General features: G+C 34.5%; 1 protein-coding gene across 1 annotated transcript in view; it reads left to right on the top strand.

Moving 5' to 3' along the window:
* Positions 1-23,023, top strand: part of LOC145688041 (dynamin-binding protein-like) — a 108,874-nt gene extending 85,851 nt beyond the window's left edge. Inside the window, exons 15-22 of the mRNA XM_081761739.1 lie at positions 160-290; positions 1,968-2,204; positions 3,692-3,844; positions 6,443-6,625; positions 8,741-8,932; positions 11,864-12,053; positions 15,078-15,532; positions 17,333-23,023. Of these exons, the coding sequence (XP_081617865.1) occupies positions 160-290; positions 1,968-2,204; positions 3,692-3,844; positions 6,443-6,625; positions 8,741-8,932; positions 11,864-12,053; positions 15,078-15,532; positions 17,333-17,521 (1,730 nt within the window). The 3' untranslated portion in view covers positions 17,522-23,023. The remainder of the gene's footprint in view (positions 1-159; positions 291-1,967; positions 2,205-3,691; positions 3,845-6,442; positions 6,626-8,740; positions 8,933-11,863; positions 12,054-15,077; positions 15,533-17,332) is intronic.
* The last annotated feature ends 326 nt before the right edge of the window (positions 23,024-23,349 follow it).

Raw genomic sequence — 23,349 nt, 5'->3', positions numbered from 1 at the left:
CCTATAATTTGCTACAGATAGTAGATTACTTATTTTTTTTATACAAGTGTACAAAGTAATTGTATTATTGGCAGCACAATGGTAGCCTAAATTATGTAAACAGTGGCGTCAGTTGTTGCTAGTGAAAAGTTAAATGACTGTGTATTTACCATGTTTCAGTAACAAAATACTTAGAAGAAGATGACAACACCCTGTCAAGTAAAATGTCCAAGATATCTCTTCATTCAATGGCAAAGAAGTCGACAAGGTTTAGTGCACGACTGTCTTCCTCTCTCGGCTTAGGGTCAGTGGTAAGTGGCTAGTCATAACTAAAGTGATTGTTTTATAACCAGATAGTTTTATACCTGCAAATTTTAAAACTTGACACCAATTTTTTTGGGGGGGTAATGTTTACAGATTTTGAATTCAATGTTATTCAAAACAGTGTATAAACCATCACCCTCATAAATTCCTGATTGCAGTATCTTGTCAGCTCTGGTGAGTATCAGACTTCTATAAACAGGTTTTTAGTTTTTCTGCCATTTTTCATGTGTGGGAACTTTTTGTGTAGGTTATTTTTGCAGTCTTTCTCCATGTCCGCACCAATCTAGTCTATTTTTCTCTACATTTTTGTGGACACTTTTTCTGTTGTGTGTATTTTGATAATTTCGTTTCTTATTTGATGTTCTTTCTCTCTCTAAGAATTCCTTTTAGAAATCTGATATCTGTTGCTTAGATTTTGGTCCATTTTCTTTTCGAAATTATCTATGCTTTCTCAGCATAGAATATTATGTGTAGTCTCCTAGTGATTTTCTTATCGCATTCGGCCATCAGCCGTCACTTCAAAACTAAAGTATCTGAAAAAGTTTCTGCTATCTTCAAGATTTCCGTTATAATGCATTTGTTTGCCCTGTTGTTGTTTGTTTCTTTAAATGACCTATTTTCCCCCTTGGCTTTGGCTTCTTTTGTGCATTCAGTGGTTTTTGTACCAGTTTTATTTTTTTTTCTCCCTCTCTCTTTCTTCAAAATCGCGCCACCCCTGTTCCGAATATACTGCAAACATTTTTTTCATCCTGTTCTTGTACTCTTCCAACTATACTTCCGTTAAAGATCATAGTATAGGAGACACCCTTCTTTTAGACCAGATTTCAGTTCTTACCACTATCTTTTTACATGGTTGCAGGATTGGATAAAATCGCGATTTTTTTTAAAGATAAGTTTTTTTAAAGACATTTGTTATTTAAATCACTTACATATATTTAAGGTGAAGTAAAATTTCAATATTCCTTTTTTAAACTTCCAAATTATGCTATACATAAATGTTGGATATCTTATGGAACGGCTATGTCCGTCTGTTGACAGGTATCAGAGCAGAAACGTAAGATGCTGACAAGCGGTGCTTTTTTTATATATATAATCGATTCAGTGTTCCAAAAATAGGCCCCATCTCATCCGTTAACCCTGTTTCAAACCGAAAGTATATACCTTAAAATCATAGACAAATTAGACGTATCAGCATTAGGATTTAGATATAACTTCTACTATTATTCTAGTATTTCTACTTCTTGATATTTTACCTCATGTGTCGAAGCGATTAGCGTACGCGCCTTTGCGTTGGAGTCCCGGGTTCGACTCCTGGCGGTAGTCATGTGGTTCGGATCCTACGGTAAGCTGTATGTCCGCGTCGTATATAGCCTCGCTGCTGAATGAGACGCTAAACTCAAAATCAAATCAAATTAATTCATGACATTTTACGTCTTGTAAAAGCATTATTACAAGACTAATAGTTTTGAGAAATAGGCTTCTGATCTACACGATTTGCAAGAAGTGTTTGCAACTTTTAAAGATTATTATCACTTAAAGTTGCGATCATCTTTCCATGAGTGCATGTCTTTGATATTTTATCGCATGTTAAATTATTATCTAGGCAATGGAAATTAAGAAGATATTAGTGTTTTATTATACTGCTTTATTTATTAACTTTACAGACAAAAGATGCTGTTTTCGACGAACATGAGAGGATGTTCCGCACTGTTGAGAAAAGCGTGAGAAGCTTCCTGAAAAATGTAGAAGTATTTTGTTCAACGTTGCATGAAGTTGTAGATGCTCAGTTTAATATCGCAGAAGCCATAGCTGATTATTTTCAAGAGCGGAACTCTCAAACAGAAGTGGATGAATTTCGCACAACTCAGCGTCTACTTGTTACTCAATTTTGGATTGATTTTGTAAGTTCGTTTTCTGTGTTCACTTGCATGTAATGAAGTAAAATTCTGCGATAATATTGTTAACAAGGTGATGTAACTTTCCATGAGCATATGAGTCTAAATAAAATCAGTGCTTATTATACCATACAACGTGCAGGACATTAAATCATAATGAAACTTTTCTTTTACATTCTGCCCTGTTGTTAATATATATTTTTTCTCTTTCCCAGTTCAAAACAACTATATCATTTTTAATTTTAAGGAGATAAATCTGCAGCATTAAGTTCCTTATTATTTCATACTTAAGATGATTTTTCTTTCTTACATAGCGTCAGTGCCGAAAAGAGGCTTCAAAGTTCAATCAAATAAATTTGATAATTTTTAACCTGGAAATGCTGACGAAGCAACTGTTGATGATCTTTTTGATTAGCAACACAACTGGTATAGAAAGAACTATTGATTCTTTTGGGGCAGTGGCAATACTTCTCTCTTATCGTACTTATGAACTTAAAAAAAAGGCTTTTAATAACTTGCATTTTTAATCATTCAGTTGACGAACTCAAGAAGAGTTTAAAAATTGCCCTAGATGTATCAAACTTACAGCAGATTTGTAAGGCAAGTTTGATAAAAAGTTAATGTAAGTGCAATGCATAATTCGTGAATGATTTCGTACATGTAGTACTAGGAAACATCCTGGCGTTATACCAGATAAATGTTTATGGTCGGTCGTACAGCTTTTAGTTGGACTGTACGACGTATTGGCATTATTTCTGGCTTTCTACACGGGAGGTGATTACCCTGCACTGCATATAACTTGATAACTACTTCTCAGTGCTAAGAGCTTGGTCACCGGAAAGCGTTGTGCCTCTACAAGGAATCTAATCTGAAACCACGCGCAGTAATCATTCGAAAAGTACCAATAACACGAAAAATAAATTGTGTTTATTCGCGGAAAATTGAAACCTGATAAGTTGGCTATTTTTAACATAGCCACGTGCTTAATTCGGCCAGTCTTGTAAAATCATGCAGATACAGCATGTGCTATTGTTACTTCTCATGTTGGCCACTTCTATAAATTGGACATTTTGCTAATGGGCTTAAGGTGGCCAACTTAGATTTCACTGTACTTCCTAATTTTGAGCTAGATTTACTGCTTTTAAAATTCCGACTACTAACAGTAATGAGAAATTACTTGTGTCTTCCGAATCTCACTTAAGAAAATTAACTCTTGTTTTATTAATTTTCTTCATGTGCGTTAATGTTTTGATGATATTGACTGCATTCAATCTTGAGTTCAATATAAATATGATAGAGTGCGTTGGGTTATAAATATCTTTTAGATTCCACCTGGAGTTGGAGATATTTATTTGATGGCTTTATACTAAAATACAGTCAGAAATGAAAGTATAATTTCATCTTCGTCTTATATAATCTCTGTTCCTTATAACAATACCATGCTGATATTCTTGCATTCATTGTCTTTTATTATTATTATTTCTTTGTTTTAGAAAAACTTCGTTGATCGTAGAGTGTTGAAACCATTGAGCTCTCTATTGGAGATGTTTCAGGGTCCAGAAAGACTTATTCAGAAAAGAAACGACAAACTTCTTGATTATGATGCTTGTGCTGCTAAAGCGGAGAAAGCAAGAGATTCAAGAATGGTGAGTGTCTTGTTTTGATGAGGAGAAGACATCAACATTTCGTTTACAGAATGTCCAAATTGATTATTTTCTCTTTTATTTAATTGGAAAACAATGAACAAAATTATAAATGTAAATGAATGTGAAAATCTTTGCGGTTCACAGCTACCTTTTCCACTCCTGTAGTCTTCTTGGTCTGATATATCACCAATTTATCAACTAGCCAAACCCCAACTAGCCAACCATTTGATAGCTATTTGTAAAGGAATCCAGCATCAATGGGTAAATCGGTCATGGGTACTATAACATGCAATTTGTGCTGATATACATGCTGAAATATATTTTAGTTATAATGTTTCATTTGGCAGTTCGTGATTTTTTCTTATCCCTTGTAACTAAATTGCGTTCTCGCATGTGGTGTGTGAAATTTGGGTCCGATTTCCAGTGGGACTTTATATAGTTCAGTTTCAATATTAAGCTAGTAGGTCTAAATCTCATATATCCTCCAATGCCAAAAGTGGATGTTAAATTCCAAAATAGTCAACATATTTTATCGCTTCTTTTATCTTCATTTTAATGTTCCCGTTCCCCATCGAAAAAGCAAAGTTGATTAAATATAAGACAGTTAGTAATTTTAGACTTCCAAACTATGTTATGCATAAGAGTCGGAAGTATTATAGAACAGCTTTGTCCGTCCGTCTGTTGACAGGTGTCACAACAGAAACGGTAAGAGATATTGAGATTTTTTTTTTTTTTTTTTCATTCGATTCAGCGTTCCAAGAATAGGTTCCAGCTTCTCCATTAACCCTTTATTCAAACCGTAAGTTGTTCAAATTATCCATTTCCTGTTTTAACTTTTATCGCCATAGAACGAAAATTATAACAAATAGCGAGAAGCGGTTTCTTGAAATTGATTCAGCGTCCCAAGAATAGGTTCCTAACGCCCTGTTCGAAAGAAAAGTGGTTAAAATAAATCATTTCCTGTTTCAACATTTACCTTCATAGAACAAAATGGTATTAAGTAGCGGCAATCTGTTTTCTGCAAACGATTCAGGCTTTCAAGAGAACATACCGTCACAACCTGCAACAGTATACCAAAACCGGAAGTGGTTGAAATTTACTACTACTTCCGATTTCGGTACTGATTTCCATAGAGCAAAAACGGTAAGAGATGTCGAGATGCACTTTTTACAATTGATTCGGCGTTCTAAGAATAAGTTCTGCCTTCTCCATTACGAGTAACCCTCTATTCAAACCGGAAGCCGATTTCAACACTTACCGCCATAGAACAAAAATGGTAATAGATACCGATAAGTAGTTTTCTACAATTGATTCAGGATGTCAAGGAAATATACCGTCACAACCCGCAACACACTACCAAACCGGAAGTGGATGTAATTACTACTACATCCGGTTTCAATATTGATCTTCGTGTAACAAAAACGATAAGATATATCAAAATGCAGTTTTTTGCAATCGATTCATTTTCGAAAGAGTAGGGTTTCTCTCCTCTCTCAACCCACTATTGAATTATTGAATGCAGAAGTGATTAAAATTAACCATTACCCGTTTCAACATTTATCACCTAGAACAAAAACGGTAAGGCATAGCGAGTTATGGATTCAGCATCCGAGGAGCATATTCTATCTTTGATCTTGTTAATCTACTGCAACCGATAGTTATAGATGTACTATTTGAAGTTGAAGTATTCCTTAATTGCCTAAGTATTCCTCAATTGAAGTTGCCTTAATTTGAAAGTCTGCCGTAGTTTCACACTGTGAAACGAAACTCACCTGTTTTCATTTTGTTTCAAGAACTGTAGAAACAACTTATTAATGAGGTAATTCAAATAGGTGTCGGTTTAGTCGCGCATAAAAATTTTATGGTTAGTTGTAATTCAGGAGAGACAGAACTGAATAATTTTGGATAATTTACTAGAGTCTTTGTTTTCCAATGTAAATTGCCATATAGTTCAAAACTAAATTCTATGAGAGTATATTTGTTAGTGTTCTTCCCTTTGTTAGACGAGATGTGGGTTAGATTACGGTGGGATTACAAGTTATTTGGACACAAGTAAGCTATAGTTCAAGTACTGTGTAATATCGGTGATAAGAAAAAAAGGCTAAACTTTTTTTTTATTATTATTTATTTATTTTTTTTTTTAACGAGGGGACAATGTTAGAGAGCTATTCTCTGATTTGGTAAGTTTGTAATGCATAACTCATGTCTGTGAATTTTCTTTGGGGTTTTCCCACTTTCTCCTGTGTGTTCATTCCACCAGTTCTTCTATTATTATTAATTTGTATTTAATGTACGTCTCCTTTAGCCCAAAGCATAATCTTACGACGTTAAACTCGATTTCATTTTATTTCATTTGTGAATGCATCTGGAACAATATATGTGTTCTTATTGGACTATCGGCTAGATATTTTGGTTTCAAGAATGTGTAATGTATGTAATAGTGCCATCTCTGTAGCTACGCCTTCCTGATTTTCCTTCTCATTACATTACTGACGAGTTACTGACTACTTCTACTTTTTTTTTCTTTTTTTGGTAAAGGAATGTTCTTGCTAATTATTATAAGTTATGTTCGTTTATTTTGTGCTTAAACAATTCCAGATTCAAGAAGAGCTGATGGCTGCTAGAAATAACTACGAGGCTCTGAATAGTCAACTGCTGGAAGAACTGCCACATTTAGTATCTATGTCTTGTGATATATATGTTCAGTGCATCGCAGCGTTCGTAGCAGCTAGGAAACTGTTCGCGGGGAGGGTCACAAAGCAGTACCTTACTCTTATGGAGGTGAGATATTAACAGTTGTCTTATCTGAATATTCCGCCTGCATACAGGCCTATTATTTATCGAACATAGCTGAAAAGGCCACTAGAACGATAGGGAAGAGCACAAGAGCAATTACTTTTTCCTTTGCTAGTTTGAAAATTATGGAAAACTGGGTATCAGCGAGCTGGAGTGACGGGGAGCTGGCATTATATTAGGAACAACACGTATACGCAAACTAAATAATTATTGTTTAGCTACACAAATATTCATGTGCACACGTCAGTTTTTTTTTTTTTTTTTTTTTTTTTTTTTTTTAATACAAGGCACTGATTTCTTACGCCAAAAAGCCCTATTTTTTATCAGGAGTAAAAGGAACCATTAAGGTGTATCAAATTCTGCTTATAGAGAAGAAACACTAGTATGATACGTAAGCAATCGTTGCTTTGATTTAGTTCCATGAAATTCTTATCTCTGAATAACTATATCCGATTTTGTCTTGTGTTTTGTCAAAGATACTAAGGTATTATATCTGTGGGAACAAAATAACTTTTATATTATTAAATATGCAATGTTGTTGGATGTGGAAGTTTAGTTCTATTTAGCAGGTATGAACATGAATTTTTCAGAAAATAAAGTTTTGAGAAGATTAATTAGAGGAATTAAAAATAAAGGAAATGCGTAGATGTAGATGTTACATACCGAGGAACTATGTCTTTATTTATCTTCGAATTGGTGCAAACAATTACACAGAAAACGTTTAACGTAAGCGTGATATGTATCTCGCGTGAGACGCATACCGTTTCAGCAGAAAACCCCTTACTTAGGGGAAGTGTCTCCTAAATATATAGACTAAAAAAGGTGGGAGGATAATATCAAGTTAGGTTATCGAGAATTTGGCACCAACAACCTTCAAATTCAACGAGACTGGGTATGAAATCAATCCGAGGCTAACCTCGCAACCAATACGTCACGCAATCTGCCTCCCAACCAGCTGAACATACTTTCAGTCTTGAGGTGTGTTCCGCCACTCCAACTATATGGACTTTTATCACAACTCCTCTTATACATGGATAAACCAGCGTTTATATTATTTAATAACTATAAATGATTGACCTACATTATGGCGGATTTTAGAAGTGGAGATCCGATATCCATCTCAGTCGCATTTTCTCACTCTTTCATTGAATTTACGCAATAAAAAATATGATGTAAGTTTCTTTCGAATACCAACAATCTTTTATGAGTGTTAGGTTCGTTCCCTGACACCGTGCGTGAGTATCATGTAGGAATCATGAACAAATACTCGGTTTGAATCCCGTAAAGATCTCCAAGTTCGTTTGTTGTGAGATAACGCTGGTGGGCCAAACAGGTCACACATGTAGTAAACTATAGAACATCGATTGCTAAGAGTGCTGCTTTTGCTAATCAAAAGTTGAAAAAGAATGAATAAGGTCTCAACAGAAAGTAAATCGGCTCATTTTTCTCTATGAAATATATGGTACAAGTTAAACCGAACTCATCCAATTTGGATCAAACTTGGCATGGTGCTAGATTTTGACGACGCATATGAAATATGGTCTGGAAAAGTTTCGTTCCCAAATTTATGAGCCATTCAATTCGGGGTTTAATTGTACGAGTTCAGCTTAATTCATCCGATCTGGATCAAGCTTGGAGTAAACAACTCACTAAAATGGGAAACAAAATTACACTGTAAAACTGAACTTTATAAGTAGAAAAATATTCTTTAACAATTTTCTTGCAAAATGACCTACTATTATACAAAAGAATAGTATTTGGTGACTGCGGACATAACCTAAAAACAGTAATTTAATATTAATTATATTTTCATCCATTGATTTTTCACTGAAAAATTAAGAATGTTATATATTGTACGAGTTAAATCGAACTCATCCGATCTGAATTAAATTTGCCGTGGTAGCAGACTTCCTGCTATACAGGCGTGTGAAATATTATGGTGTGCAAACATTCGGTTCTCGAGTTACGGAGCATCGAATTTGGAATGTGGACTTAGTTAAATTCTCGCAAAGCAATTTTAATCAAGATTTTCGTTTAAAAAATTAGTGAACATTTTTTTTCTCGTGGAAAACTCACACTTTTGTCAATTTTTAATTGCAGCTTCCATTGTTGGTGTCCTCCAAAGGCGATATTTGGGACGTGTTTGCCGTGAAACATAGTTTGGTGTCCAACCAGTTAGGAAGGTTCAGTTTTGTCTCGAAAAATTTTAAGACTGAAGTTTCTTCGAAGAAGCCACAAAAGAATTCTCCAACTTCAGTAGCTAAACAGCTTGGAGCTAGTAATCAATCTAAGGTAAGAGGGTTACTACTTTTTATATTCAGTTCACCATTATCTTCGTTCGTGTCATAATTTAGTTTTAGTGGAATGCTGTAATGAAACGAAGAAACTATGAACAAAGATATATATATATGTATCCTTCAGACACGTGGTTGCAAGAACCTATTCGCCAATGCAAGTGGGGAATATTTACGAGGGTAATTCAGAAAGTAATATCTCCAGGGTGATGCCTTTAGTTGTGTTTGACAGATAGCACCGATACAGGTATCAGTGGAAAGCTTGCAATGTCAGCTACAAATGATGGTATCATTTTTCAACATAGTTTCCACTATGGGCAACACACTTGCCCCAACGCGAAACAAGGTTTTTCATGCCGTCGGAGATGAATTTTGGTGTCTGCTGGCGACATCATTGTCGAACTGCTGTTTTCACCTCCGCGTCACAACTGTAGCGTTGGCCCTTAAGGTGATCCTTAAGTTTGGAGAAGAGCCAAAATCGCAGGACACAAGATCTGGACTATAGGAAGGATGAGGCAGAATGTCAATAACATTTTGCCAGCAGATGGGACAACTTTGAATTTTTGGGCGAACGAGAGGACGTGTGGCGGTACTCCTTCGACTGACGCTTTGTTCCCGGGTCGCCACGACTCGTCACCGGCGATGAATGTTCCTGGGCGCACAATCTTCCGCAGTCAGAAATTCAAAGACAGGCCGCTGTTTCAGCCGAATGTCACCACTGGATGACTTGCATTGCTTCATTACTCTGGAACGAGAAGAGATAGGAAGGTGAAACAAGTGACATTCTATAGCTTAAACATCGGTGCATTAATGATAAACCGTTCAGAATGTTTGCATTACTATTAGCCAAGTAGTGGGCGGGGAAGCATTACTTACTGAATCATCCTCGCACATATAAATGCAATTAAATAGTCGCTTATTGGCTTCCTTTCCTTTACAAATAAACAAATACGTTCTTCTGATAAGAATGTGCTGTTCATCTTTCACTTTCTATGATTTTTGAAATTACTGTATTTCAAGATTATTATTGACCAAATAAACCACCCAGCTAGTTTTGAAACGACGTATCTAGTGGTTAGCTATTAAGTAACAATCATTGGCACGTGTATTCTTTTTTCTTCACAACAGTTTCAAAACATCTATGAGTTGTTTCAAAGCCGTTTTCTACACTTCCGAGGATACCTGTTAAATTTAATTGTGTGTGCATACGTGGAGATCTAAAATAAATATTAAGAAAATACCTCCTTAACTTTTAGAAATTTATAGTAATATCTGAAATTACTCACCTGGTAATATTCCTCGTCAATTTTTGTTCCAACATTCGAGTAAGACACACAACCGCTCATCTTCAAGGAGAAACAATTACTTAAGTTGTTTTCCACAGCACAATCTTCAAATGTAAAGGCACAAAAAGACAATGTACAAATTGTGATGTGAAGGACTTAAACCTTTGTGTCTCCCTGAAAATGAGTGACCGACTGTATTGCTCGAATGTTGAAAGAAAAATTGGCGAGGAACATTAATAGGTAAGTAATCGATAAGCACGATAAGTAATCAATCCATAGTAATCTTTCCCACATTTGAGCAGTGCTGTGTAGAACGTAAAAATTACTGCTTGTAGTCGAAATATCTTAATGTATCAATGCTTACACATAGCAGTTTTGTACTTTAATTAGAAGTCCTTATAAAGACGAAATAAACGAAAATATATATATGATCTAAGGTGGAATATCGTTCTGTATCTTGCATTACGTTGTATGTTGAAAATCACAACTTTACAGGAGGGCAAAATAATTGTTTTGCATTTTACAGTTTTGAAATTGGATGAGATATACATTTTTCTGCATTCTTTTTCATAACTCTGCTATATATATAGGTGTTAATGAACTATACCGACAAACTGTAGGAGATGATTCCTTACATGAAAATAAGAGAAAAGGTTCGCATGGACCTGTGGAGAAAAGTGCATAGTTTCAGAGCTAGGGCTGTCCAAAATCGCGAAAAAGTCAAATTTTAACAGACCCTATTTCGAATTCGAGAAACTCTGGATGGGGGTCCTTGTCAGCGTAAAGAAAGTCACGTATACGCAATCCAAAAATGCATATTTCATTAATGTTCAATGGGTGTAGAGAGTATTCCATGCAGGGTGAAATTCCCAGACATGCCATCAACCGAATTTTGAGATGTGCTCTGACATTATGATTGGTCCAAAGCAGGCAAACGATAAGCCTTGATATCAGTGAACACGGAATCCTTTGGCACGATATCGGAAGTGTTAAGAATCGTCGGCAGCATGGCCTCTCGTACTCGGAAAAATGCATGCTGCGATGTTTTCTTTCACGGTTATAAATGAAGAAAACGTGAAATATACCGAGACGAAATACATCACATCACACGTTATTCCGAACATAAAAAGAACATAGCTCCCCGTTCCTAACACTTCCGACTTCTCTCCGAAGCAGTCAATGTCCACTGTTATCAGAGCTTATTTCCTGCCTACTTTGGATCCCCCTTGAAATCAGGATATATCTGAGAACTCTGTTGAGAACATATCTGAGAATTACACCATGTAGGGAATACCCTGTACACCTATAAGTTCTGGAATTCGAAATAGGACCTGTTGAAATTTGGCTTTTTCGTGATTTTTGGCAGCCCTAGCTCTGAAACTATGCACTTTCCGCCATAGATCCATATGAACTTTTTCTCTTATTTTGATGTAAGGAATCAGCTCTTACAGTTTGTCGGTATAGTTCATTAACACCCTGTATATATATATATATATATATATATATGTATATATATATATATATATATATATATATATATATATATATATATATATATTCTTGCTGATAAACTAGTTCTTTTTTTTAAAAAAAAAATACTTTTTTAATATTATTTTGTTTCATTTTTGTCCTTTTTTTCATAGCTGGAACAAAGTCCTAGTCAGAAAGCTTATCTTCAGAGCCAGTACCCTCGAGATAAACTTTACAGTGTACAAGTTCCGCATACCCCTGTAGATGTACTAGATTTGAGATTAAATGCAGGGCATTTAGTTGGCGTCATCAAGAAACAGGATCCAATGGGTGATACAGAAAGGTGGTTTGTTGATGATGGGGGTAAGTGGAATTTGCCTCTAGTGCGAAAAGTATTTCGTTGGGTTTTTGTTTATGTGTTGTTAACTTGTTAACTCTCTCTTTTCGTGAGCTAAGCAATAAACTAAATTAAAATAACATTTACTGGGTAATGCGGCAAATGTGCAGTTGTACTTTTCGAGTTTTCTCTGCCTATGTTGCTCTACTGTTAATTTCCCTATGTTATACATATGTATAGTTGGAACAATAGAATCCGGAAAGGAAAATGAAGTACTTAGCAGAAATAGTGGAATACATATGCCGCGGACTGCTTAAAAATGACATTATATTTCTCTGTAAATATTTCCAAACTTGTCCTTAATTTTATTAGTACCTTTTATTATTATATGGAATATATCTCTTATTTTGTTGTACCTATTGCTAGAAAATGTGACGTGATACGTAGAAACAACGGATTCGTACTCAACGACCCAAAATTAGTTAAAATCACATCTTTTTTAAATTTCTTTCTTCAAGATGCTGGGTAGAATATTCTTTGACTACATGTTGTCTTCATTGTTTTTCAATCGCTGAAGACCAGTGCAGAATTAGTCTCTTTGCATTGTCGTCCGGTCGTAACTTATACATCAATCGCATTTTATAAGGGTGGAAATACAAGCAGTTACCTAAGTTTGTGCTTTTTGGAGTTTGTAACTCTCGGTTAACTCGGCACGTTGACATCTTCGGACACCTCAAAAAGGTTTGTCTGACGCAATCAACAACTTCATTTGAGATTAGTGGTCGGCCCGAATGTCTTCCTCTGGTCACAGGTGCATCCCTCGTCAACAGAATTCTTGTACCTCTTCAAAATTGGCTTGTTTGTGGGTGGATTTACGTTAAAGCACGCTGCTTCAACACCACACTTGTGTTAAATGAAACTCTTAATACACACCAGCTGCATTGCTGTCGAGTGAGTTCAATCTTGAAGTTGATTTCACTGCTCTCTAGTGGTAAAAGGATTCTGCAGATAAACAAGGAACAAATGTTTTGAATCAATGTATTTACCGACACATTATATTTTAACATATTCCAATAAGTTTTATCAAGGACTAATTATGTAGGCATGCTGTATTTTCTGGTTAACTAATTCATCTTCTTCCTTTGTTCCCATTGCGGGATTCCTTTATTCCATATATATATATATATATATATATATATATATATAAAGAACTAATCTTCTGGTTCGAAATATCCTTGATTCGACCCCATATCATGTGAGTTTATGGTACACCAGTTTTATCAGGATTGTTATTATTATTATTATTATTATTAGTATTATTATTATTATTATTATTATTATTATTATTATTATTATTATTATTATTATTATTATTATTATTATTATTTGTATTTATTTTTATTAGTTTCATCATATACTTAGACACATTACCCGTTTCTCCAAGCTTACAGAACACATTTGGGAGGGGGGGGGGCGTTAAACTATTCCATCCTTATGCAAAGTAAAGTTTGGGAGTCTAAAAAATGGAGTTCTGTTATGAACTTACGCTGCATTTGCGACTAACGCTTAGAGTTAAAACAAAACATAAAATTGTCTCAATATATACAGGGTGGCGCACGAAATGATCCACCATTTTCTTTTTAAATGAAAAACTTTATTCACAATTAGAACAGAAAGAAATGCACGTCACAATCAGAACAGAAGGAAATGCACGTCACAAGAAAGAGTGTACTGTGGAGAAATGTTCTGATTCAAAACATGTTTAATGTGGCCGCCATTGTTGATCTGAACTGCATTTAATCGAACACTGAGGTTATTCACTACTCGACGACACATGTTTTCATCAATTTCACTGCAAGCCTGAACAAGAAGTTGTCTGAGCTCTACCAAATTGTTGGGATGTTTCGGAAAAATCTTTTCCTTCAAATACCCCCACAGAAAGTAATCACATGGGTTAAGAGATCAGGACTATGAGGTGGCCAAGATTGTCCAGCATGAAACCGGTCTGGAAAGCAATCAGAAATAACGCGCATGTGAAAAATTTCGTGTAAGAAATCCAAGACAACATTCGCAGTGTGCGGTTTGGCACCATCTTGCATGAACCACTGCGTGTTGATGGGCAAAGCAGTAGCAAGCAAATGCGGGACAAAGTTATTCCGGAGCATAGTCAAGTACCGCTCACTATTTACTGTTTCTTCGAAGAAGAATGGCCCAGTCAGTCCATGGCTGGAAATTGCAACCCACACTGTAAACCTGGGAGCGTGTTTTTTATGAATCAACCCTGGATTTTCAGTGGCGCAAAGACGCACATTTTGTTTGTTGACCACTCCGTCCAAATGGAAATGCGCCTCGTCAGAAAACCAAACGTTGTGAAGGATTCGTTGCTTACCCTCTGCCCATTGCGCGAACACTAATATCTGCCGCTTATGATCATTTGTAAGTCGTTGCACAACGGTCATCTTGTATGGATAAAACTGAAGGTCACTCTTCAGAATTCGTTGAACCGAACGTCTTGATATGCCAAGTTGCACTGCTGCCTTTCTTGTCGACTTCTCGGGACTCCTCTGCATTGCAACTCTAACAGCTTCAATATTCTGTGGCGAACACACAGGCTTCTGTCGAGGACGCTTCGGCTCCAATATTGTTCCTTCCCTCTGAAAGTTTTCATAGAGTCTGTGAATGGTTTTGTTGGAGGTAGCCCATCGGGTATTAAACCTCTCTCGAAACCGTCGTTGAGCAACAATAACACTTTTTGATTCATGGAACAAAAGCACAATTGTTGAGCGCTGCTCTGTGGTCAGTCTGCTCTTGTCAGCCATCTTGAAAACTAACCCTCTAGCGGCGGCAGGGTGAGTTAGGTGTCAATTTCTTCTTCAACTTTCTCCAAACTGTACTGCTACTGCTGTAAGAGTGTACATTGCGTTTTCTTGTTCTCCTGAAACGATAAAAAAAATGGTGGATCATTTCGTGTGCCACCCTGTATATATATATGCATTGTATTAAATTTCTACTTTTTTCTACTACTAAGGAATATTTTTTAATATTTCCAGCCAATAAAGGATTTGTCCCCAGTCGTAACTTGAGGGCAGTGTTTGCTACAGAAAGCACTACATCCGGTAGTAGTGCTAGTCCAAGTCCTAATACACTTCCAAGAAGACAATCAAGTTCGCCTCAGACGTCAACTTTACGGGCACAACAAAGAAATCCAGGGAGAGCATCGCATTCTAGTTCGCCAATGTTGCCTCAGAAAAGTTACAATACATCGCCAACTTCGGGACCTCCTCCCTCGTACGAAGAAGTTGTGTCATCAGAGCAGCAGACACCTAGAAGACCATCACAGCAAATGACAATAAGGCAGCCAATAACTGTTCACCGTTATGATGAAGTTCCCAGTGGCGAAGAAGAAAATATGTCAATTGAATCACCGTCGGCAACCGTTCATCGTTATGAAGAAGTTCCCAGCCCAGAAGAACAGCATCTGTATGAGGAAATTCCAGAAAAAGTGGTATGTATGTAAACTTCCACTAAAAGTTCTCAAAGATTTATATTTGATGATGATGATGATATTATTATTATTATTATTATTATTATTATTATTATTATTATTATTATTATTATTATTATTATTATTATTATTATTATTATTATTATTATTATTTAATGGAGGGTGAGGTACAGTTTTATCTTTTTTTTTAACAGACACCTTCCTCATGTTTTCATTAGAATATTCAAATATCTTACACTTGACTAAGACCTGTGAACTTGTGCTTGAGTTAAGAAATCGAAAGAGCTTGTTACGCTTCTAAACCTAAAAGTGAATATTGTAGTACTGCAATGCATGAAGAACTGGCCGGCCAGGTAGCAAATGTTCAACGTGAGTGGTGCGTGGGTAGTGCATCAGATTCTAGCACCATTATTTCTTGTTCACACATTTTGTTTTACTTCAGGTACTTCCCTAATTTCCTCACGATGGTGGGTGAACATCAAAAATTCGAACCCCCATCAGAAATTAAACCTGAGCCAAGACATCAAAGAATGTGCACAACTTTTCAAATAAACGAGAACATAATCGTGAAGTGGGTTGAAATTACATTTTTCCCCTGTATGGATAGTCTGAAAACTAAGAGGATTTTCGGAATTTTTAAATAGGTTATTATTAATCAAATATGTGTGAGAGTATGATTTAATTATCTGTATGAGTTAAAATATATTATATACGTTAATAGAGTGGTTCCTAACTGGTGCGTCGTGAAATTTTAGAATTTAAAAAATATAGAAGCATGGAATAATTAGTTAAAACTAATTGTAAAATAGTATGTCAATCAACGTCTCCAGGAGCAGCGACCGTGCTCGTACTGCATAGACTGACTATTTTATTTTAAAAAAACTCATAGGCTTACACTATTATAATTATGTTACATGTCTATATATATAAAAATGAAAGTGACTATGTTTGTGATTTCGCACCGCTTGAACCACCGGACCGATCTCGATCAAATTTTCAACATACATTTTACATTTCTGGTTTGGGTCCGGGAGTGTTTTTATCATTTCACCTTGACGGTTCAACGTAGGGAAGAGGGAGACATAAAAATAAATAAAACTGAATAACTCTTGAATCATGAGACCGATCTCGATTAAATTTGCCACATACATGAGGTTCGGGCCTGGGATTTTTTTTTTTTTTTTAATATCATGTTCACTTTGACGGTGCAACTTAGGGGAGGGGGGGTATTTAAAAATGATGGAAAATGACCAATGTCAGTGTCGAATCTGTAGTTTACGGGGTCGCTGAGATTAACAGTGACACTTCCGATGCCGTTGAAATCCAAATTCAGCTACGCAACTTGGGGGACGAGTGTGCATTTTCATTTCAAGTGCAAGTTTTTATTTCAACCCAGCGAAGCGGGTGATCAACGGTAGTTAATAAAAAACGAAACTGGTGTGTCGCAATGTCGTGCGCGTTCAGTAAAGTGGGCTGTCAGTCAGTATAGGTTGGGAACCACTGTCTTAATGGTAGATATCAGTATTGTTAAATCAGTTTTAAAGATGGTTGTATCCAAAATGTTTAGTAAACACAACATGCTAGTAGTTATGTAATCTTTAATTTACGAGGGTTTTTTTTTCTTTTTTTTTTAATGGAAAAATTACGTTACTTTTATTCTTCCTTTTGGAAAAAATCTCAGTATACAAGTGTACTCAAATGTTTCTAGCTTTGAACGAACTTTTGTATCTTGTATGGAATTTTGTGCGGTGAAAATTCGATATTTTTAATTGTAATTAAATATGCCATTGTTATTTCCAGTTTTACTATGCTCTGTATGACTTCCAAGATAATTGTCCACACACCCTGAACATTACGAAAGGGCAAGTGTTAAATGTTCTTCATCAGCAAGATTTGGAGGGCAACCCGGAGTGGTGGTTTGTCGAAGACCGCTTTGGAAAGAAGGGCTACGTACCGGGATATTTCCTCGCTAAGTACGGGTCATCATAAGGACGTGTCAGTGCTGCTTTCTTTATATGTTAACGGTATCTGGGAAACAATAGAGTTTGTGTCACCCATTTTGTGATATTCCTTAATCTAACGAGTAGGAAAGCAAATATATTCCTAATGATACCTTGTTAAAACTATTTCTAATATTTTAAAATTTGTGTTGAAGAATCTCATACATGGCCACATATACCTACAAAAAGTGTAATTTGTCCACGAAGAGTGCACGTGAAAACTTTCTGTACTCAATAATTGAAGAACGTTTAGAGGAATATACATTACTTTAATATGTTGTTTCTTATTAACTTACTTGCCCTTGTTATGTATGTAATGGAAATGTAATATATATAGTAAAGTAGAACTTCTGTTACGTAATTACATCGTAACTGTTGTTATACATTCAAATTTAGATGCATCTGATTTTCTCTTTGCTTTAATAATGTACTGTTCTTGCTGTTAAAGTGTGTACTTACTATTAAGTCTGAAAATCCTACACAAGTCTTTGCATTCAGAACATGACATGATGAATGAATCTTTATTAAAACTGTGTAATTGAAATTATTTACACTTCGCAAACATCATTGTAGCTTTGGATTATTAATTAGCAGTAGTGTTATACTACTATTTTTTCACAAAGTATGCATTAATACTTATAAGAACAAATTTATTTATGAAAATAGTTTCTTGTACCCAGTAATTCGCTTTCTTACAAGTGATTAGATCTTCAAGTTAAAATTTTATTTCAATGAGCTTATATAGAATTTAATTACTTTTTTTTTTTTTTTTTTAATATTCTATAATTGCTCTCTTGTGTTGCACAATTACATGTAAAAATATTCTGTAAGAAAATAATAAGTTGCTGTTAGGAATGTTTATTTTTAAATGAGTAAGAAGAAACATTTTTTTTTCCAAAGCAATGAAGTTTATCACATTAGAAGTATGCGATTTTACTTTTTTTTTAAATTTTTTTAATGTCCACAGAGTTTATACGAGAAAACTATCATGCACACCGAAACAAATGTTTTTGCTACTTAGATACCTATGAACAAAACAAGTAAATATACATAAACGCGCACATACTGGGCGCTCTGAAGTCAATTTAATGTTATTACATTCGAACATAAGATTATTATTATTTCGAGAAAGTTGTTACAACGTATTTCTTCCGTATCCTTCTGTACCTGTTCTGGGCAATGAGTCTTAACTTCCTCACGAATATAGAAACATGTGTCCTTAAATTGGATATTTGAGCTCAGTATCATGGAGACCCAGTCATTGTTCGTTTTATCTTATTGCACAATGACGCTCCAAAGTTTCTTGAAATATTTGTTATACATTGAATTTCCTTACATTATTCCCAGGAATTTTTGTCACAATAATAATTAAAAAACCCGTTTTTGTCACATATATATTGATCGTGTGCTAAAGTTACAAGTAAATGTAATTGATTATTGAAAGAGCTATGTAAACAATTACAACATGTATATTTACTTTAGTGTATCGTATGGTCATTTTTTTAAATAACTATAGTATATATATATATATATATATATATATATATATATATATATATATATATATATATCAGTTGACGTAGATTATAATTTATAAATTTATTTGCAGGATTCTGTAAGTGAGTTTTCTATGCTATTATTAATTAAATGAGGAAAAGACTGTTTATTTTATAATTGTAGCTTCTGATCTGCTATATAATTGCATTTATTGTCATTTTAAGACTTAATGAATTTGGTGCTAATTCTGTTTCATTAATTATGCATGACTTCCTTATTAGGTTCTGTTCCGTTATTGGACTCCATCAGATGTCACATATTAAGTCCTCTGAATAGTCGAATGTAAGATGTGAAATTTATTCTGTTCCGTTATTGGACTCCATCAGATGTCACATATTAAGTCCTCTGAATAGTCGAATGTAAGATGTGAAATTTAGTTTTGATAAATGTGCGGTTTTTTTTTTTTTTTTTTTTTTTTTTTTTTTTTTTTTTTAATAATATATATATACTGTGTGATGGAATAAAAACAAGAATGATTTTCCTGAATAATATAATTTTGAGCAAAATTGCGCACAAATATTTATTGATGTATGGGTCATTTTTAGTCTCTTTTCTTGTGCTTGGGTGGAAATATTTCGTCCTTCATTTGATTTTTCCCTGAATAATCAATCACAAGGCCACTATAAATCTTAGAAGTTCAACCCAACTTATTTTTCAAACTTGGCATGGTGGTAAAAATTGATCTGCTGTGCTATATTGTGGTTTGCAGACATATAGTTCCTAAATTATAGGTAGGATAAAAAGTTAAATGAAAGACGACTAGTTTCAATTAGTCCAGTCAGTAGATTATAACTTGAGACCTCATATACAGGATGGCCCAAAAGTACGTATACAGTACCGTACTGATCAGCTCATTGCATTTTATATCATTTCTTATATTATTATCCATCAGGTAGACTTAGTTTCTTTATTATTTGTTCTTAATGTGTTTTTACTTACATCTTAAACTCAGAAGAGCCGAAGCAAATAAACCCATAAACTAGAATGTTATACTTGATCACTGCATAGGTGTATGCCTAATCTTGGGCCACCCTGTATATTAGCATATAATACTGGGATGATTACACGTCAGTGAGACTTTTTATTGTACTTTAAATAAGGCTGTTGGGATGTTTTGGCTTGCATCTGTTTCTTATCAACAATAAAATTATGCCAGGAACAAAAAACGTGAAGTATCAAAATATTACAAAAAAATCAGTTTCATTCTGCAAGTGACAGCATTTCAAAGCTCTATTGTGTAATTACTACTTTAACAGAAATATATTTTATTTATTTATTTATTTGTTCTGCAGTGTGGTGAATTTTTGGAACTCTAATATGAATAATAGATCAGCTAGTATTTTTGTCAAGAACAGTCAAATGGGATGCAATAATTGTTGGTCTGTTCATGGAAAAAGAAAGAAAAACTTAAACTGGACAATGAGGTTTTTGTATTAGTTGTTATTTAATATTGCAAGAAGTCAAAAATTAATAGAAAGGTAGAAGGTAAAATAATGTCATGTAGTGGAATTCTTCGCGTTTAAGGACAGCGTAAGTAGGGGCGCAGTAGTTAGTACCTGTTTTACACAGAATCTTGTTGAAACAAATTGTCACTTTTAAAGGTAATATTTATTTCTAGGGGTTTATACTCGTTAAATTGTTAAATTAAGTATGAATTTATCAACAACGAGCAATATTTTGAAAGTATCGATCATTTTCATAATACTTGGTCAATTTTTTACTTCGCTGTAATGATTTGGTTGGTTGATTTGGAGTTTGACGTCCCGTTCAGCATCGAGCCTATATGTGACGTGGATCTACAACTGAATGTGGGATCCGAACCACATGAGCCCATACGAGAATTGAACCCGGGTTTCGCGCACCGAATGCGCGTACACTGACCATACCAGGGAGTTTGTTGAAAAGAATGTAGATGTTATGGAGGAGGCAACAAACCCTTTTAAATGTTGTGGACTCGATAAAGAAAATGTAGAAATGTACTAAATATGTAGTCATGTAAAAAAAAAGTTTCATTAAACTGGACTAGTAAATAGGTTTACCTTATTTCGTAGAGTGAATTAAGTAAAATAGGACCACTGTGATTTGGACATCTATGATTCCTTCGAAAACTCTTCAGTTAACAAAAATGTCCAAAGTTGCTTTTATACAAATAATACATTATAAAGTTTGACACATACAGAGGTGTCCAATTTAGGGGTTTTGTTCGTCATAGTGATGTTTGTGGCCCATGTACAAAAGTACATTTTGAACATTTATAAAATATATACAAATAATCTTTATTTCTACTCTTTAAAAATAATAATTCTTTTTACTAAAATAGAAGGAAAAGCCACCCTTTAATGGAACTATCAATTATAAGTAATGTATTAGTAGGAGGAAAGCAACGCATTCTGAACGTCTATTACAGCGATAATTCTAATCTATATAATTCAAATGTCATCCAGTAGGATAAGAAGAAGGGAAGCATGATAAATTAGGACTGGATTTGTTTTATTGCTGAAATAATGCATTCACAGTTCGTAATATCTTGCGTAGAACATTTAAAAATTTATTTTACTCTGCAGAGGTCAAGGAGTGCACTTCCCGAAACCTAAGTCCTTAATCCATTCTTCTCAGCTTCTAATTATGCTTTCCATGAACCATGTAATGTGGCTTATAATAACTATGTCATTTTTACTTTGTCGATCATTGCGAAGTCGAATACAAATTCCTTAATAATAATAATAATAATAATAATAATAATAATAATAATAATAATAATAATAATAATAATAATAATAATAATAATAATAATAATAATAATAGTAATAATTGAGGTGTTGAACGAGAGGATTCTAGCCATAAACTATCTTGATACTGTCCGTTACTGCAAATGCTAGCTAAAAGACTGATGAAGGGCGATGAGTTAGCGCCGCAAACATTAAAGCTGCCCTTCTATCAATCAGATGCAATCAAAATATTTACTGCCCACTTCCCGAAGAGCCTGTTTTATATTATACTGTCATTTTTTTCTTAGCCGACCTAAATCTCTTACAAATACCTTTCAGTCTAGCCAAGTCAACAGAAACAGTTTGTAAATGGTCGGTAAAACACAACTTCTTTATATTTTTTTTTTCTTTGCATAATTCACTTTCAATCACTATTTAGCTTGTTCATCACCTTAATTATGAAAGAACACTACAAATTTTTCGTGAGTTTGTAGTTTCACTACTTACACGTGCTAGTACCACTCTTTGTAATTGAGCATATGATAGTAAGCAATACATATAAAATATGACGCGTGAAAATCCACAAAACTGTGTGTATATATATAATTATCACGTAACTTAGATCTAAACTTGTTGCATTTAGTGTAATGATTCTAGAGTTCTTTTTCACTTCAACTATCATTAATGGATCATTACATGTTAAGAGCCAATTTTTACCTATCATCATCTTTGTGCCTGATATATTAAATGATCAATGAAATGAATTTATTTTTGTAGCTATTTTTGTTCATATATATTTGTTGGATAATCTGTATGTACGTTATAAATACGTGTCTGTGTGTACATAACTACGTAAGCTATATACATATGTAATTTTATTCTTTGTTGCATCAAACATTATTGTGCACTCTACTATTTCTTCTGTACTCAAATATATGCTGTGTTCATGTGATATACGATAACAATGCCAGTGATTAAAACTAGTTTAGATCTACTGGAAATCCATAAACTCTGTGTTATGCTATATTGGCATTTTGTTTTAATGTAATGAAATATGTTTATGTTTTTGAATCTGTTAAGACACACACGTGTTGTAAATTGAAGGGATTAATATGTTGTTCTAACAAGTCTAGTATCTCGAAATATTTTCTAATGCATGCCTTATTTTGGAGAGATTCTTGTATTTTTGAGCCGTAATTCAAATAAATTACGATCTTTTTATTTTATTTTCGTATTTAAATTCTCTCTTGTATTTTAAGCTCTAGAAGTTGCCCATTCCCGAAATTTCCCAGTTGCACACGCCAAATTTCGACATATCTTCTCTCACTCTCTGTCATAGTTAAGAAATACTGATACTATAATAAATTTAGTGGTGTTACAGCCTACCAAGAGTTATAATCGGCCATTTACATTTAATTCAGTTATAAGTTATTAGCGTATCTGCTCCTGTCGCCATTGTTCCTGGCTTTCTAAACTGATGGCGTGTATCGTAACAATATATTACGTCCCATTAATAATGCGCTCACAAAGAGGAAACGAAATGACGCAGTGC

Source organism: Thermobia domestica, chromosome 6 (genome assembly GCF_964235325.1).
Source record: "Thermobia domestica chromosome 6, izTheDome1.hap1.1, whole genome shotgun sequence".
Classification (NCBI taxonomy): domain Eukaryota; kingdom Metazoa; phylum Arthropoda; class Insecta; order Zygentoma; family Lepismatidae; genus Thermobia; species Thermobia domestica.
Note: the sequence above shows the minus strand (reverse complement) of the source record. Positions and strands in the feature narration are given on the sequence as shown.